Raw genomic sequence first — 17,896 nt, forward strand, 5'->3', positions numbered from 1 at the left:
CATATGCATGCAAGTTTCAGGTATTGAACTTTAAAAAAAAATGACTTTTGGGAAATTGATTCTCACAAACTGGGGCTTGATTTGTGGAGAAGATGTTGGCTGATCGTCCCCATTTGCACAGTCAAACTGCAGAGTTCTTCACTAGTCTCTTCCTCGATCGTTGCCTTCCTCTCCCCAACCCCACACCCCTTGGCTGATCTTTTCGATGTTAACTCAGCTCGTGGCAGTCATCGCCATAGATAAGTAATACATAAGATTACTCCATGGAATATAACTGTTGGGTCTATAATTGCACTCTGCAACAAAATTACCAGTATATATACTGAAGGGGGAAAAGGGAGGTTTCTATTACATCAAGTAGGAGTTCGGATTACACCAGAACAAGCCGAAGATTTAAGAAACAAAAAGGAAAAAACCCAATTTTGGGGCCTTCAAGGGAAAGCCAAACAGTGAATGATATCCCACTCAAGAAATAAAAGCATCCTACTAACACGACTCTGAACCATATATGCTACAAAAAAAATGCACCTTAGAATCTTTCACCAAACCTAAAGAATACAGCGCCTGTTCCTGCATTATGGTCCACAGCATACTCGGCTCTCACCAAACCTAACTTCATCCCAACCCCATAGGATGATCCATGGCCTACGCGCCGGAAAAACTCTGTAGGGTTTCCTTTAACATCTTTGGAGCTACCCAGGTCATTTCCATGCTCCGCAAATGCAAATATTTGTGTGTTTCTCACAGGTATTCTTAGCTCAGCAGCAAGCTTAGACAGAATAAAATCCACAATTAGCTCAAGTTGTATGAAGCATATAAATGCTAAAATAAATAGAACAGATTCTAAGTGAAACAAGGCAATAGCATTTTCAGATTAATGCATATAATTTGTAGCCCTTCAGATTCACATATATAATTTCTAAGACATTAAGATGATTCCTCTTACCTCGAGAATATTTCTGCACGCGCCGAGCTCTCCCATGTTATAGCCCCTGACAGAATATGGCCCACCAAGAGTGAAAGCATCGTAACTAGGAAGGTCTCCAACACAACCTCCATAATGCCCATGAAGGACTAGTACTGGGGGTGGTGGTTTAGCAGCACCTTCTTCCACACTCTTCAATTGAACAAAGTGGGTAACAGTTAACTGGTGTCGGTTGAAAAATGGAAACTTGCTTCCAATCCCTAGGCCTTGATCTAACTGCAATTGAAAAAAACATACTTCCACATGTTACTCAAATCATGAAAAAAACTTGATCATGGTTTTTAATAAAGTTTGATCATGCCAATAATTCAAAACATATAAAGATGCAGGCAAAAGTTTATGCCTGAAACACATTCCTCTCGCCAACAATTGTTCCATTAACAAACTTTGTGTTGTCACGGGTAATGTTTGCTTGCAAAAAAGCCATGCGGTCCACTCCAGTACCGCTAAGAGTTGTTGGAGGTCCATCCATGCTCAACCCACCACTAGGCAATGGCCGGGAACCATTAGTACAGATGCTGCTGGTTTCATCACGAGTTGTAATTTCTTCCATCACAAGCCCATAAGTGAACTTGCTTTGCCGTGTGAAACACTATCAAGAGATATTCAATCAGTATGAGAACGAATTCAGCAAACCGTGAGCACAAAAGTAACAGATTTTGAGTATATACAGTTCTGAGCAGTTCTAAACCAGAAAAAGATTGCAAAATCAAGTCACCTACCTCAGTAATGTTGGCCTTGAAGCCCACACGATCAATCCATATTGCTGGAACTTCATCTACTCCTGGGCCACCAGTGAATACAGGACTCAATTTACGGCTGTTGAAGCAGCTTGTACGGAAAGCGCGGTTGCGAGGATTTGTTACACCATCCAGATATGGGTGCACATATTCAAGCTTGAAAGCAAGATCATCCTGATAAAAGAATGCATAGATGCTGACGAAGATTTTCGAGAATAATACCTCACTAGAAAGAACCATATAGCTATTCAAAAAATTTTAAAAACAAATAAACCAACAAAACAAGACAAAAACCTAATAATACAACAACAACAACAACAACACTGAAAATAAACATCAACCACATTAGAACATCAAAATAATCAAGGCCATACAATTGCTTGGCTCTAGCACAAGGACATGAATTAACTATACAAAATTTGCATCCAAAAGAGATTCTATTACACACTCCAGTAAGCATGTTCTGTGCACATAGCTATTCGCCAACTTAATCCACTTGTAACTCCTGTACTTATAGTTACAACTTTTCGTATCTCATTGACAATCGGAATGACTTCAGATTTGGACATGGCAAGCAACTTGGCTCAATCAACCAGTCAGTAATACTCCCACCATTAGAAGTACCCAATGATTTCTACTAGTAGGTCCTTTCTTCAGAAAATCAGTGCAAATAACAGCTAACTAAGAAAATCTTCAGCTTTTTTTTATTTTTTTTATGATAGTTTTAAACAGTATTAACTTATCAGTTTAAGCAAGGAGCATAGGCACACATTGCATGTCATTCACTGTTCAACTGAAAACTGAGATAGGGCATCATGCAGCAAACAGGAGATAGAAGCCAATGATAGACCATAGTACCTGCGGATTTAGGAGATTGCTTGAAGTCACAGAACCTAGTATAGATCTATTCAGACCTTTGAGGTTTCTATGTTCAAATGAAACTGTTCCACCAGGCTGAATGGAGGCCTGTAAAAGAGCATTCAGAGATTAATGAGAACCAACAAGTAAATCAATGAGTATAATTAACAAAATCAATCTATAAGAGAAGTTTAAAAGAGAAACAAATCCACCAGAGTTGGCCGCCCTTGACGTCCTGGTACAATGCTCCATTCTGTGCTGACTTCTGCAGTTTTTTGTTCAAGTTCTTTTAGCTTTATTTCAACAATAATCCCTCCCTCATTCTTCTCATCAGGCCGTGGGTTGACTTCAATGTTGGAAAATAAGGCAAGTGAGTTTATATTCCTAAGTGCTTGTTTCCCAGCTTCTATATTGAAGACACGACCTTTTTGAAGCTGCAACAAGCATGAGGTGTTAAAAGCTCACACGCTATCAAAGGGATAGGGAAACTAAAAAATTTATAGACCACATTGCACTGATAGCAAGTTTTCAAAAAGGCAGTTAAAAAACACTAAAGAAAGGCAATACCATTAGATAAATATAGGTTCTTTATAGCTTCATTCAAACTGAAAACATGCCTTGCATGTCTGTTCTCTAAAATGGCAGTTAAAAAAAAAAACACTAAAGAAGAGCACTACCATTACATAAACATAGGCCTCAATTTTCTAACAGATAGGTGCAATCAAACTAAAAGACTACAGAAAAAATAAAAAACCAAAGGAAAAAAAATTATAGAAATTTGGATGGGAGGCTCAGATCCCTTCCAATTGTAGCTTTTTTTAAAGCCCAGCCCCCCCCCCCCCCCCCCAAACTGTAACTTGAGGCTTGAGGAAAAATAATTAAAAGAAAGACAAAATTTCACAGGAAAATAAACTAGAAGGAAATATAAATTCAGAACTGAAGTAAACTAGAACAAACAAAAAAAGAGGAAAAGAAAATAAAATCGAACAAATACTAACAGAAAACACACAATATTCACTGATCTACGTCAGGAACTGAGTAGACATGCTTTTGATACATTGCAGGAAAGGAGTTTAAAATCACAAAGGTACAGAACCTAAGACATTAATAAAACCCACCATAGGCATTCACCTAGTTAAATTATATGTTCTTTAACAGATAGCTTCATTCAAACTAAAACATGCCTTGCATGCCAGTTCTCTAAAGTGGCAGTTAAAAAGAAAAACACTGTACCTTTACACAGGCCTCAATTTTCTAACAGATAGCTTCAATCAAACTAAAAGACACGTTACAGCTAAAGTTAAAAAACCTGGAAAATAAAAATAAAAACAATTTGGATAGGAAGATCTGGTCCCCTTCTGATAACTTGAGGCTGGAGGAAAAATAAATAGAAAGAAGACAAAAGTTCCCAGAAAAATATACTAGAAGAAAATATAAATTCAGAAAGTGAAGTAAACTAGAACACACAAAAAAAGTGGAAAGGAAAATAAACGCGAACAAATATTAACAGAAAACACACAATATTCACTGATCTACGTACAGGAACTGAGTAGACATGCTTTTGATGCATTGCAGGAAAGGAGCTTATAACCACAAAAGGTACAGAATTCACCACAGGCAATCACCTAGTTAAATTATAGGTTCTTTAACAGACTGCTTCAGTCAACTGAAAACTTGCATCACATGCCTGTTCTCTAAAGTGGCAGTTAAAAAAAGACACTAAAGAAGAGCGCTACCATTACATAAAAACATGCCACAATTTTCAAACAGATAGCTTCAATCAAACTAAAAGACATGCTACTGAAAAAATAAAAATAAAAAACAATGGAAAAGAAAATAATAACAATTTGTGTAGGAAGTTCTGGTTCCCTTCCAATTGTAACTTTTTTAAAGGCCCCTCCAAATGGTAAATTGAGGCTTGAGGAAAAATAAATAGAACAAAGACAAAAGTTCACAGGGAAATAAACTAAAAGAAAATATAAATGCAGAAAGTGAAGTAAACTAGAAAAAACAAAAAAGTGGGGAGGAAAATAAACTCAAAAAAATACAAACAGAAAATGAACAATATTAACTGATCTATATGTATTCATGCTTTTGATACATTGCGGGAAAGGAATTTAAAACCACACAAGGTACAGAAGCTAAGACATTAATAAAACCCACCACAGGCATTCACCTAGTCAACGGGATCCTTATTAGTCAGAGGACAAAAAAGTCTGATTGATTTCACAGCATCAAGGGATCAGCAGAAAATATCATTCTGTTTCCTCCTTGGAAAGCATAAACAGCGTAGTTGGCCGTCCTTCCAAAAGAATATATCCAATAACATTTTAATTTGAATAGCATAAAACAACCAACATGACTCGACCATGATGTGTTCATGAAAAATAACAAGTATTAAACTCAACAGTTTCAAAAATAAAGAACCGGCTGACCAAATGGAGAAAACCATACATCCATGGAACTAATAAATACCTGTCTAGGTAACTCTCTCCATACTACTGGCAACTGCGTGTTTCCCTCGCAAACATTCCCAAGTTTATCTTGAAATTGCACCACCGTCTGAGTAATATCCCCCTCTACGACCTCACAGACCACTTCCCTGGTATTCAAATTCCCAAAATTGACCACTTGTGCACAAGCATACCCTTCGTCATGGTACCACTTTTGCACTCTATCTCGTATCCTCTGCAATAGCCTCGCACTTACCTTCCCTTGCTCCCTCATCATGTTCAAGACTTCCTTTTGCACCGGAATCGGAAGCAAACAGTCTCGTGCTCGCTCTATTCTCCTCCGATAGTCCTTCTCCTGACTACGGAAGTAGTCCATTTTCTCCCTGTCCGTCATGTCCGGGTCCATCTCGATTGCCTTAGATTGAGGCATCAAGCCGACATTGATGCACCGAAATGCATCAGCAGATTGCCATGTGCTCTCGGTGAAGGAAATTGTTACACCAATGGTGCCGTCAGGTTTGGTCTTACCTTCCAAGTCCACCTTTTCAAACATTCCACATGTGGCGAGGGTCTCGAGCTCTTGCTGTAGTTGAGACTTTGTGTAGACAGCTCCGGGCCTGATGGAGACCATTTCGAAGAAGGAATCTTCAGTGCCGACGGTAGTTCTACGTCGCAGGTCAAAGAAGAGAATTTCTGAGACCTTGTAGCGTTTGAAGGGCGAAAGCTTATTGAGTTGCACGATGATGTTGGCAGGAAGACCGTGGGAATCCCATTCAGGCGATTCATCCTCCTTGGCAATTGCGCGGGGAGAGAAAAACCTAGACCAGAAATTAGAGAAACCACCTCCTCCACCTCCCCTGTTGCCATTGCCACCACCGCCACCGCCACCGCCGCCTCCGCCTCCAGAAAAAAAACCACCGCGGCCAGTATCGTCACCTTGTGACAGTTGGAAAATGAGAGAGACGGCGGAAGAGGCAGCGAGGGTCTTGGAAAGAGTGGACAGGGTTTTGGAAGGGGTTTTGGTAGAATCAGATTCGGAAGAAGAAGAGGAGGAGATAAAGGAGCATTTGGGAGAAGAAGCGGTGGCGGAGACTATCCTGCGCCGGCGGGAGGAAGGGAGGGAGGGGAGGACGGGGTTGAGCAGGTAAGAGTGAGCGCACGACCCCATATCGGCGCAGCGCGAGGGCGGAGACCGAGAGAGCGAGAGAGAGAGAGGTAATACTACTACGCTCTGCAAATGATATATCGCGACACTAATATCGATTCAAAGTTGAGCATTAAAATTTTAAATTTTTCTCAAAGAAAAAATACCAGCATAAAATCAATGTCTAAATTGCAAAATTACTCTCCCCTCGATCGGTTTCAAAATAAATATTTACAAGCGGCTGCCCGTTTTAATGTCAAATTAAAATAAGCTTCTGTAGCAGAATCCACTTCTTTAAGCTACTGCAATTATGGCTAAGAATGGCGCCATTCTATGAAAGAATTTAGCCCAATCGGAGCAGCGAAGCTTTGCTTTGGTGAAAGTAAAAAAGCATTGCTGAGAGAACAAGAAACCTCCAGGGTACTTTCAACACCAAAAGGCTCATGGTCCTAAGACCTGTTGGCAGTCCTGTTGCTTAACATCAAAAGTGACCCGGGAGACCTAAATGAAGCATCTTACTTTCACATTTAGGCGGACAGGGAAGATAAATAACTTTGTTTGCACCCATTTACAGTCTGTAGGCATCAGACACTGATGGCTTTTAACAAAAAGTTGATAAAAAAAACCTTACCTAAATGATACACACGGAGGAATATACAGAAGAGGAACGAATCACTGGTACATAATTGAATCATGAATTACAACACAACATGACAAGGGTGATCTAATATACAGGTGATCTTCCTCTGAGACTCTGGATTTGGAGAAGCCATTTTGGCTCCCTACAAGCTTCTGCCAAAAGATTTAGTCAAAACTAATCCTACATTATATCATGTTCCTCCTTCGTCCAAACAAGTGATATGGCTTGTTGATGGCCATTAGTGGCATCGACTTTTGAAAGATTGATACTCTTATTTTCTGTAGAACCTTGCACTTTCGACTGCACAGAACTGTTGGCCATGTTATGGCTACTGTTTTTAGTAGCAGGAACTTCATGGTTATGTTTTCCTTCATATGTAGTTATGACAGACTTGGCATCATTGGAGGCCCTTTCTACATGTTTGCGGACATTGCACCCAGCAGTAGTACACTTGTAATAGCTCCTATAAAAATGAATCAAGATAGATCAGAAAAGGAAAAATTACAGAAAAAATCATATGTTTGAAAGTAACAAAATGTTAACTCTCATTTTTTGTCAGCATATTTTCCGTAATTGGCAGAGAAGGGGCTTAGGCTGCAGGGCAAGCCATCGGCAACAAGGAACATGCCAGAGAAAGGCAGGACACAGAAGAAATAAAAAACGTGAGGGGTTTCGGTTCATCTACTTCTTTTCACTATATAATACAAAAATTACAGTCACATGCAAAATACCTGCTTCTCAACTAATTAGGAAGTATCCTCATGTAAAGACCTACTGTTCCTACTTTTCATGCCCTAAACAAAAAAATGACAAACTTATCTGCAAGTAAATACCCCCATTGACAAATACCACCTTGACCCTTTTACACCCATAATCTTACCCCTTTCTAACTGTAAGACTCAGGCCTTCCTAACTGTAAGACTCAGGCAGAGGAAGTCATATTCGGTGCAAGGAAATGAAGCAGTATCGAATCGTGCAACAAGTATAGGACCGTTAGTTCTGGTAATTCCACTGGAAACAGAATAGCATAACAACCTTTTCTTTTTCGGGAGGGATAAGAACTAAATCTGTGAAACTCCAACTCCTAAGAGAAAACCAAGAACTTGTGCTTATCAGATGTTATAAATTGAGCTAGACATTAGGAGTTTCAAGTTTCAACAACTTTATGAGAGTATTTACTTGGAATTCTTCCATTTATTCCCTTTTGACAAAAAAATATTTTGTGAATATCAATTCATGAATTGTAAATTCACGTCATGTGTACTACAGAAACCATTTGAGATCTACAAAATACCAGGGACGATATTTTTTTCTTATCAATCAGACATTTTTTCAGTTTGATGGTTTTCCATGTCAACTAAAGGATTTTTGGACTGGTTGTTTAAGTCATAGGCATGTCTAACTACAGCCATTATCTTCTAAATCCCAATGCAAAGGGAGCATAGGCATCCGAAACCTCCTGTAAACTAAACAAATAAAACATAAAAATAGGCAAAACACTTCGACCTCCATTTGGGCCTGTGCTCTGCACCAGCAAAATCAAGTTTCGCGATAAAAAACACTTAGTTAAACTTTGTCATTTTTGGAACTCTTTTAAGAAGTGTCATATTTGGATATATAAACATATTAGTAGATCAATGATTAATGAAAAACAGTGCATTTTACAAGCAACAGCTTTTCCATCCAAAATAATCATGTATGCATACTTTTCATATGATAAAAGCAAAACATTAATGGACTGAAAATAAAGAAAACATAGTTCTTTATTTATTCAACCCAAAGACATTTTCAGATGAAAAAAAGATGGTTAGTAGTACATCCTTGAGAACCAACTCCTATTAATCTTAAATGAATGGAAGTCCCACCTGAATCCTTGCATCCAATTTCATTGATCCCAGCCTCAATCAAAACCAAAATTACATTGTGTACATAATAATGTATCATATAATGTATATATTTTGTTTCTTGAATATAAGTGTGCATATGAACATATAAACCATTAAATGTATATCGTATATTTAGATAGTTGAGTAGTAACCATAAAGGTTTGGAACCTAATAAGAACAAAATCAACATCCAACTATCAAATGCCTCCATTTCACCATACAAATTGAAAACAATTAATTGGCTTCCCAGAATATATTTGATTCTCTTCAGCTTGCAGACAGTCAGAAAGGTTTTATAGATACCCCGAAAGGTCTTAGAGGTGCAAGTTGAAGGAAAAGCCACATAGACAAGTTAAGAAGGATGTTATTACCTTGGATGTGGATTGCCTTTCACTACTTTCTGCCCATACTTGCGCCACCTGTAGCCATCATCCAAAAGATCAACTTCACTGGTAGTCTGCACTACAATCCGAGGCTCAGTGACTGTCTTGTGCAACCCAGCAGACTCAATTACTCTTGTCGCAACAACTGTTGTTTCTAACTTCCTGTTTCACAATCATCCTTTGTCAAATATCATAATTTTCAAAAAATCCCCAACACTAAGTCAAAACAATTTACCTTCTCTTGGGATCCAGTTCATCACTATTATCTCTCTCATCTGTCCTTCTTTCAATATCCCCGATTTCCCCATCACTTGAGCCGGATAACTGTTCAGTTGTTGCATGTCCAGATTCCTGGTCCCGCCTTGATATTGAACCGGTACCTGTACCTTCACTAGATAGACCCATGTTTCCAGGGTGACCAGCTGAGCCTAACTCGGGATTCACAAGTAACTCTACATTTCCATCCATTCCATTAACAACTGATGGCAAAACGGCACCTTCTTTGGCACGCATACTGGGTTGAGGTTTTTGGTGGTTGTGCTGACCCTTGTAAATGATTTGTGTCACATGGCCATCAACGGACCGCTCCACCTTTTTCTTGACAGGGCAATTTGGATGGGTACACTTATAGTAACTTCGAGGGTATTCACTTCCCTTCACTTGTTTTTGCCCATATTTTCGCCAATTGTAACCATCATCAGTTGGCTTGTCAACCGCAGGGCCAGTGGGTTGAGATCTTTGGTCTGACTGAGCCATCTGAAGTGATCCCGTTGTCAATGTTTTAGGATTCGATCCAACAGGTTGTATTTGTTGAAGTGGGATCGATTGGACAGGAAGGGCTGAAGTTATTGTTCCTGTTGGTAGAGAAGAAGCATAACCAACTTGGTTATGAGATTGGGATTGAACTGCTTGTGCAGTTACTTGAGCCAGGGCTTGCTGATGAGACATCCCAAAGTGACCCTGTAAGAAACCATTAAATCAGTTAAAAGTTGTGATTATACAGAGACAAGCAATTTCCCATATCTATTCTTTGCAGAATTTTAGAAGAATTTTGGAAAGGCAAATGGAAAAAGCTCTACACCTGCTCCAAAAATACAGGATGAAAAAGAAAAAAACACAAAGTGAGGGCGCAAAATAGTCTTAATTTTTGTCAACAATATGTTTCTATTTGACTGCCTTCAGACTACCAAATGAGAGTGATACAAACCTAAGTGACATCAACCTGAGTGGAACAGTAGTTTTTGCACGAATTTGAGAGAAAGAGAGAGCTGGGGAGTACTCTAGCAGCTAAAGAAATAACAAAAACAGAAGATAAACAAAGCTTGAAGCAACATCGCAAGCCCTAAGCATATTCTCGTTTAAGCAATAATTACAATGCATCTAGGACTTCAAAAACTAAATTAGGAAACTCTAATTCTACCAAAAGCTGAACTCTCCTTTTCAGCAACTTCCCTCACATGGGAAGTTTCCTACTTCAAAACATCTTCTAAACTTAGAGAAGCGAAATTAGAAGTCTCCTACTTCGAAACACTTTCTAAATTTGGAAAGACCAAGTTGGTGTCTCCGCTCAAATCTCTCTAATATATCCTTCTACGTATTAAAATAATTATAAAACATGCCCCTTATTACTCATGCGCTATCATTTGCCCTACCTACAGGAACTTTGTTAAAGAGGTTCAGCTACAACCAATTTGGTTTGTGTCATCCATTGTCCCATGGTCTCGGGCTTTTATAGAGGTCAGTTCCAAGGTAGGATCAACTGGTAGTCAAGCTATGGGCCACAAGGATTTGGAAGGAATTGATTGGGTGCATAAACCACCACCTTAGTTAATCATTTTCTAGTAAGAAAATCCCATCACAGCTGAAGCAGAAATGCCACAAAAAATGCTCATCCTTGGAGAATTAACTAAACATGATCGCCAGGAAAAGTAAAGAAGTCTTCGCGAGATGTTATTTTATGGTAACATCCACTAACTGAGAGCAGATTCAATCTGACAAAAAACCAATTGTATGCTTTTAGTCAACTTCCACACAAATAGTAAACAACAACAAAAAGAGAATGTAGGATTAAGTACAAAGTGCAACATTATAGCACACAGTAATAGGCACTTGTGTTCAAATAAAAAAAAAAAACAAGGTGCCTTTCATGAACTGTTACTGAATTTTATTTTATTTTTGAAATAGTGCTGAACTATTACTGAATTAGAAGAGCCAACATCTGATATGCTGGCAAAGAGGAAGCACAAAATGTATGTCACTGGCAACCTAGGACAGAAATATACTAGAAAATTTCCACTTATGACAAAGAAAACATGAATAAAGCATGCAACTTTAGACGAAAATGAAACAATGCAACTTGAGATAACCCAAAAGCGGCACATGAGATTCTTAAAGTGATGGCCATTATTACCCAACAAATTCTAAATCTGATGTATACTGCAGAGAAACAGCCAAAACACCAAATGCTAATAGACACATGTATGCTGATATGAAGTGTAGAGAATTGACATAGACTGGTATACAGCAGAGCCTAAAGTTTCCCCTAGTACTGAGAAGAGAGCACACAAAGCACCAAGTATAGTTAATCTCAAAGCTCCTTGCTCCCATTTTGCAGCTTCATCTAATCTTAAATAAAGAAAAACGAATGTAATAAAAAGATTTTCTCCCAGTTTGTTGTTACTTACTATTTCTTGCTCTACAGAAACAAGCACAAAATCACCAAGAAGTGCTAAAAGAATGGATTACAATTATCAAATTGGAATAAGAACGAGGATAAAAATAGTGTCTCACCTGAACAATGTAATCTAAGCTGAAAATGCTAGAGGGTGACACTTTAGGACCCAACACCTGAGCCTAATGACACTTTATAATAAACAATGAGAAACTACAGAAAACTATAGACAAGAATAAAAAATAAAAAATAAAAACCATTTACATAAATCAATAATAATATCATTTGTCAAGACAATTTTTTTTTAATGTTGATATCACCCCCCCCCCCCCCCCCCCTCTCTCTCTAACTGTGACCACAAAGCCAAAGGCCCCAAGTCACAAATGGAGACAAAATTGATAAAGCAATGTTGAAGATGTAAATAGAAATAGGTAAATAATTTTTTTTTAAAGCAGAAATATGCTAATGACTAAAACTAAACACAAGCCAAAACCATCCACGCAATCAAAAAACACTGAACATGCACCAATCATATAAATGTAACATCATCTGGTGCATTGAAAATCCATGAGAAATAATTATTTTCATTAGGTGATCAAACAATACCAAGATGCTAGAAATACCTGCTACAAGGACATCTAGCAAGTGATTCATCTCTTCTCAGTTTGCAATTGAAGGAAAAAATAAAGATGAACAAGATAAAGTGGAAATACGATGTTAAAGTTGGGTCCAGGTGTTTAAAAAAAAGGTCCAAGTCCATCCCAAAATGACTAGCCAAGTTAGCAGTCATTTTCTTGCTAATAACCATAGAAAATTTCTTAATACTTATTAATGCAGGGACTATTTCTATTGATACTCCCCATCACGTCCAAGTTTTCACAAATGGACAACAAGCCTAAGATGTGGACAACACAAATGAGGTACAAATTAAGTTGTGCGCAAACTGCGCCCGATAATGCAAATATCCTACTCTCATACCATGATAGAGTTGGGTCCAAGTCCACCCACACCAAAGTGACTAACCAAAGTTGGAGGTTTTTGCCAATAAACACATGAATTTTCCTAGTATTAACTCTTGAGGGTTATTCCTACTAGCAATCCTCACATCCAAACCTACTCAATTAGAGAACAAGCTTCAAACATGAATAACACAAATGGGGCCACAAACTTAGCCCAACAAGGCAGACATCTTGCTCTAATCTATACTAAAATTGGGGCCAAGTCTGCCCCAAAATGACTAGCCAAATTACTAGTTCATTCCCTAACTAATAACCATAAGATTTTTCCTGGCACTTACCTATGTGGAACTATTCCCACTAACACCCAAGTTAAGTACAAAAAAAGGGTTTATTATTCTCAGCCCCCAGGTTTTCAAAAAGCATTACTCTTACCCCTTTATCTTGATTTTTATATAAGATTAAGACTGTTAAATTGGATCAAAGCCCATCCCAAAAATGACTAGCCACCTTAGGAAGCCTTTTTCCCAACTAATAAACTCAAGATCTTTGTACTCACTAATCCATGTGGGACTATTCCTTAACACTCCCCCTCACGTGTAGACCCTCTTTTCGTGGCTCTACAAATGGATAATTTAGCAGTAGGCAATTTAGGTGTAGAGCCTCTTTTGTAGCTCTACAAGTGGATAGTTTAGGTGTAGACACTCTTATTGTGGCTCTACAAGTAGATAGTTTAGGTGCAGGCCCACATATGAGTACTTGCTCTGACTAGCCACCTTAGGAAGCCTCTTTCCCAACTAATAAACCCAAGATCTTTGTACTCACTAATCCATGTGGGACTATTCCTTAACAAAGACAAATTACCATTTTCTAAAGGTTTTATCATTTTTTAAGAGACCAACCCCTCCCCTCCTTTCCCTCCTAGTATTGAGAGAGAAGACAAGGAAGAGGCAAGACCATTAGGACAAAGGGGAAGACAATGGAAGAGGTTTCATCCTCCACAGCTAGACCATTGTGCGAGTGGAGGAGGAAGGCCCCACCTCCCTCTTGTTTCTTTCAATAAACAAGACGGCAGGCATCCCCCAACCTCCCCTCCCCCCCTCCCCCCCACTTAGTGATGAATCACCACACTGTCACCATGCAAGGCGAACTTCCTTTGATTCCGGGAGGGTGGAGACCCCTTACACATATGGAACACAAAGGTGCTGCCTGCCCTCTCCCTTCTCTCCCGAGTCGGGAAAGAAGAGAGGAGACAAGTGGACCTTCTCTTTTTAGGAAATATATTACTTAAAAAAAAAATAAAGGCAATTTAACATAGAAAAGGGGTGAGAAAAATGATCTTATAAATCAGGGTGTGAGGGTAATTAGTAATTTGTCTGAAGTGAGAGCAACTTTGTCTTTTTTTAGGGATTTAAGTATAATTAACCCAAACAAAACTAGCCTTAAAAAAAAATCCTATATTCTATAATCTTCAATGTCATGTACTTCTTCTGCTTATTATACAAACATAAGTTGCAATGTCCTCCAGGTAAAGAGCAGCATTATTTTCTACTGTTGAGGAATTTTTTAATAGAACTTTGTCATACCGGATTCTTATAGAAATCAGGCTGAACTTCTTATCCAATAAGGCAACAAGTTTTGCTAGAATTCTAGTTTTGGTAGCTCTGACACGTATACTTACTTTTCTTTATGCAAGTGGCTCATATTCTTACTCATGACAAGATATCAAGTGAGGCTAGACTTCAGCAACTAGTGTTTTTTCTGCAAAGAGAGTAAAACTGGGTGATTTAAAGATTGTATAAAATGAAACAAGGAACATCCATCATTTAAAAATTAAAGTCACTTTTATTGCAACATAAGTGACTATCTTTATAGAGAGACCAGCAACTTGTGGTATAAGGAACATAAGTCTAAATATATCAGTTAGTAATTGCAGGTGAAAAACACACCCATTTTTCTGGCATGCAGATTGCAAGCAGCATTTATCCTAGAAGGAAAGATAATGTCAGACACCTTCTGTGTCAGGCATGAAAAGACTACTGCCTTGAATAAAAATTCCATTTCAGTGACTTTCAATGATGTTCTGAGTCGTCTTGAAGGCTCAATCGATACACAATTAAGGAGCATCAAGAAACTGAGGAGCCTACAGTTAAGGTAGCATTCCTAAGAGGTTGGCCTGCAAGCATTTTCTATCATCTTTTGGCAACGTTTTCGTGCACACTGCTCTCACTATGTAAATTCACAAATTCCTGCTTTGATCAGCATCTAGCTCCTATATATTCTCTTGCTTACTAGTTAAATTTTCCCATGGTATTCAGAGAAAAATAAAGCCAAACAGACACTAGGAAGCGCGTACTACGGCATGTCCGACAAGATAACCTCTGAGCTGCTCATATCTGGACTGACGAAGTAGCTGATTAAAAAGATGCTCTCTCAACTTCCAATTACAGAACAATATAAATGAAACGAACTGCTGAAAACCAAGCCCCAAATTCCCTCTTAACATCAAAGCTTAAGAAAAGACCAAGTGCTGACCAATATACCAGAAGAAGATGAACATCTCAAATAGAAAAGAAAACTAACTTCTCCCACGGGACGGAAATGAATTGAACTAAACGAAATGCTACTCTATCATAAAAGAGAAGCTCCAGCAAAAAGAGTACCTGACCAGGCGAGAAGAAGCCAGGAGAATCCAACAAGCTAGCAGGACTCAGCCCCGAAGAAACCGTAAACATGGGCGACTGCGCAATTACCAAATTGAAAGGCCGGTTTTGCTTGAATCTCAAACCGCCGCCACCGCCGGCATCCCTCTCCCCCGCCGAATTCTCAGAAACATCGGCTCCAGAAGAAGGAACCGGCGAAGACATAGCCCCGGCGAGGAGCTGGGAAAAGGATCGGCACTCTGACTCGGGGTCGTTCTCGGAGAAGAAGCTGGAAACGAGTGTCATAGGTCCAGGGCTGGCGTCGGCATCGCGAGTAAAGATACTCTCCACGGCGGAGCGCGGCGGCAGGGAGATCGTCGGCCGAGGAGGCGACACTGTCTTGGAGACAGCACCGTCGTTCTCCGCCATGAGCCAGCAGAGAGGAGGTGTACAACTATGAAACTAAGAAGCAATCGCCATTTTTAGGGTTTGTAGAGCTCGTAAATTAAGTTCGAAAGAGCAAAAAACAGAGGAGAGAAAATCATCTTCGTTTTGCGCACTGGCTTTGTCCGTTGTTTTCATCTCCAATTCTTCCTTTTCCGCGCATCTGGAATCTGGAAATCAGCGAAGGAAAGTCCACGACGAGAAGAATATAAACAGTAGTCCCGCGAGACTACCTATTACAGTAGCGGACTGAGTCCGGAAGATGCGTGTTCAGAGAAGTGTCTATAAATATATTTTTAAAATTATAAATAAAAATTAACAAAGTATTAAATAATTTATAAATATGACTTTATTGAAATGGCATATTTTCAAATTTGACGGTTAAATACTGACCAAAAATGACAACCACGAATTTTAAGAGAAAAAGAATAGCTATCTCAGAAAAGCCTGAAAACCACTCTTTGCCTCCACTCTAGTTCCTACTTGGTTAACAATGGAAATAATGCAAATTGCACTACAATACCAATACAAAAAAGGTGTCTAGAAAATAGGACTCAAGGATGATATGCAAAGAAAATAGGGCATTTTGTCAATTCATAAAGAGATGTCAAAGAAATAAATCTTCCTTGTATAACCATTTGAATAGGAATTACCATATTACTTCCATACAATAGTTTTGTACCCGATCATGGAATTACTTTGGATATGTACAGTTGTAAATCTATATATATATGGCTTTGATATACAAGGTTGATCCAATACAAAAAGTCATTTGGTACGAAATGGCTATCTCAGCCACCCGATCATGATTGAACGGTTGAGATAGTTGTTTGATCGAATGGCCGAGGTAACATTTTACATGTTTCACACCAAATGGCTTTCATATTTGATTAGTCCTCCTCTCTCTCTCTCTCTCTCTCTCTTTATATATATATATATATATGCGAAAAGTTATTTGGTGTGAAACGGCTATCTTAGTTGTCCGATCATTGGAGGGGGGGGGGGTTTAAAATATGTAACATGTGAAAATGGTATTTGAGTCATTGGATTTGTGCATGAAAATAGATCAATAATTTGTATTTGATTGGACTACTAAGATAGTCGTTGATCATGATCAGAAGGCTGAGGGGGGAGGGGAGGAAGATTTGATTCAAAATAGCTTAAAATATGAAACATGTGAAAATGATATTTGAGTCATTGGATCTATACATGAAATAGATCAATAGTCCGTATTTCACTTTCCTTAACTTACAATTTGAAGCGATTTTTCATCTCTCTCTTCTACCTCCTACAATCCTACTTTTTAGATATGGTAAATAAGAAAAAAAATCATAAGATAATTACATCAATGACACCCCAACTTATTCATACCTTCCAACACTCCCCCTCAAGTTTGGAGGTAGTGACAATGATCCTAGCTTGAAACAAATAAAATAGATGTAGTAATAATCGTAATAATCTTCTTCATCATCGTGTCCGTAGACACATACCCTCAAAAAGTAAAAAAATGGGTGATAAAACATAAGTCCAAACTAACCTCAAAGGATTTCGAACGAAAATAGTGATAATAATCACTAAAGAGATGAATGTATGTCACTCAAAAGACTGTGATAAAAACCCAAAGGGTACCAATAAAAAAGTCTTAATGGACTTAAAATATATCAATATATATATAAAAAATACCAAACCAAAGCAACACACCAAGGGTTTGCCCTAAGAGGGTAAAGATAATCAAATAAAAGATCGTAGGAGAAAGGTTGACAAGCAAAAGGTTAATAGGGAATTAAAGGAAGATAATGTGAATAAATCAGGGCCATCATGTGTTCTATCTTATGAAATAATGCAAATTCCTCATGAGGGCAGACAACATCGTATGCTTTATCTTCCAAAGTAATTCAAACTCTTCTGTTAAAATGATTCTCTTGCCTTTGGTGTTCTTAAGAGCCATTGTAGAACTAAACTCTTTGAACCAACCAAATCCTTTAAGTTAAATCAATCTAACAATAATTAGCAAATAATGAACCCAAGGTAATGAACAAAGGATCCCTTCTTCAATAGTAATGTCTCAACCAAAGAGACAGTAGCAATTGTGGT

General features: G+C 38.4%; 2 protein-coding genes across 2 annotated transcripts; both read right to left on the reverse strand.

Annotated features, from left to right (window-relative positions):
• Positions 1 to 323: 323 nt before the first annotated feature.
• Positions 324 to 6,245, reverse strand: LOC137953397 (protein TOC75-3, chloroplastic-like). The gene is made up of 7 exons (XM_068800783.1): positions 5,059 to 6,245; positions 2,796 to 3,017; positions 2,584 to 2,691; positions 1,708 to 1,899; positions 1,329 to 1,577; positions 947 to 1,201; positions 324 to 769 (listed from the first exon to the last, which is right to left on the reverse strand). Exons 1-7 carry the CDS (start codon positions 6,202 to 6,204, stop codon positions 530 to 532), a joined length of 2,412 nt encoding a protein of 803 aa, XP_068656884.1. The 5' UTR covers positions 6,205 to 6,245; the 3' UTR covers positions 324 to 529.
• Positions 6,246 to 6,682: 437 nt separating this feature from the next.
• Positions 6,683 to 16,030, reverse strand: LOC137952986 (probable WRKY transcription factor 4). Its single transcript, XM_068800146.1, has 4 exons — positions 15,380 to 16,030; positions 9,325 to 10,049; positions 9,078 to 9,251; positions 6,683 to 7,283 (listed from the first exon to the last, which is right to left on the reverse strand). The coding sequence occupies exons 1-4, from the start codon at positions 15,785 to 15,787 to the stop codon at positions 7,001 to 7,003; spliced, it is 1,590 nt and encodes a 529-aa protein (XP_068656247.1). The 5' UTR covers positions 15,788 to 16,030; the 3' UTR covers positions 6,683 to 7,000.
• Between the last annotated feature and the right edge of the window lie 1,866 nt (positions 16,031 to 17,896).

Source organism: Aristolochia californica, unplaced genomic scaffold (genome assembly GCF_029961685.1).
Source record: "Aristolochia californica isolate CCGP_79_NKW_82.1479 unplaced genomic scaffold, dmAriCali1.0.hap1 SCAF_16, whole genome shotgun sequence".
Taxonomy (NCBI): Eukaryota; Viridiplantae; Streptophyta; class Magnoliopsida; order Piperales; family Aristolochiaceae; genus Aristolochia; species Aristolochia californica.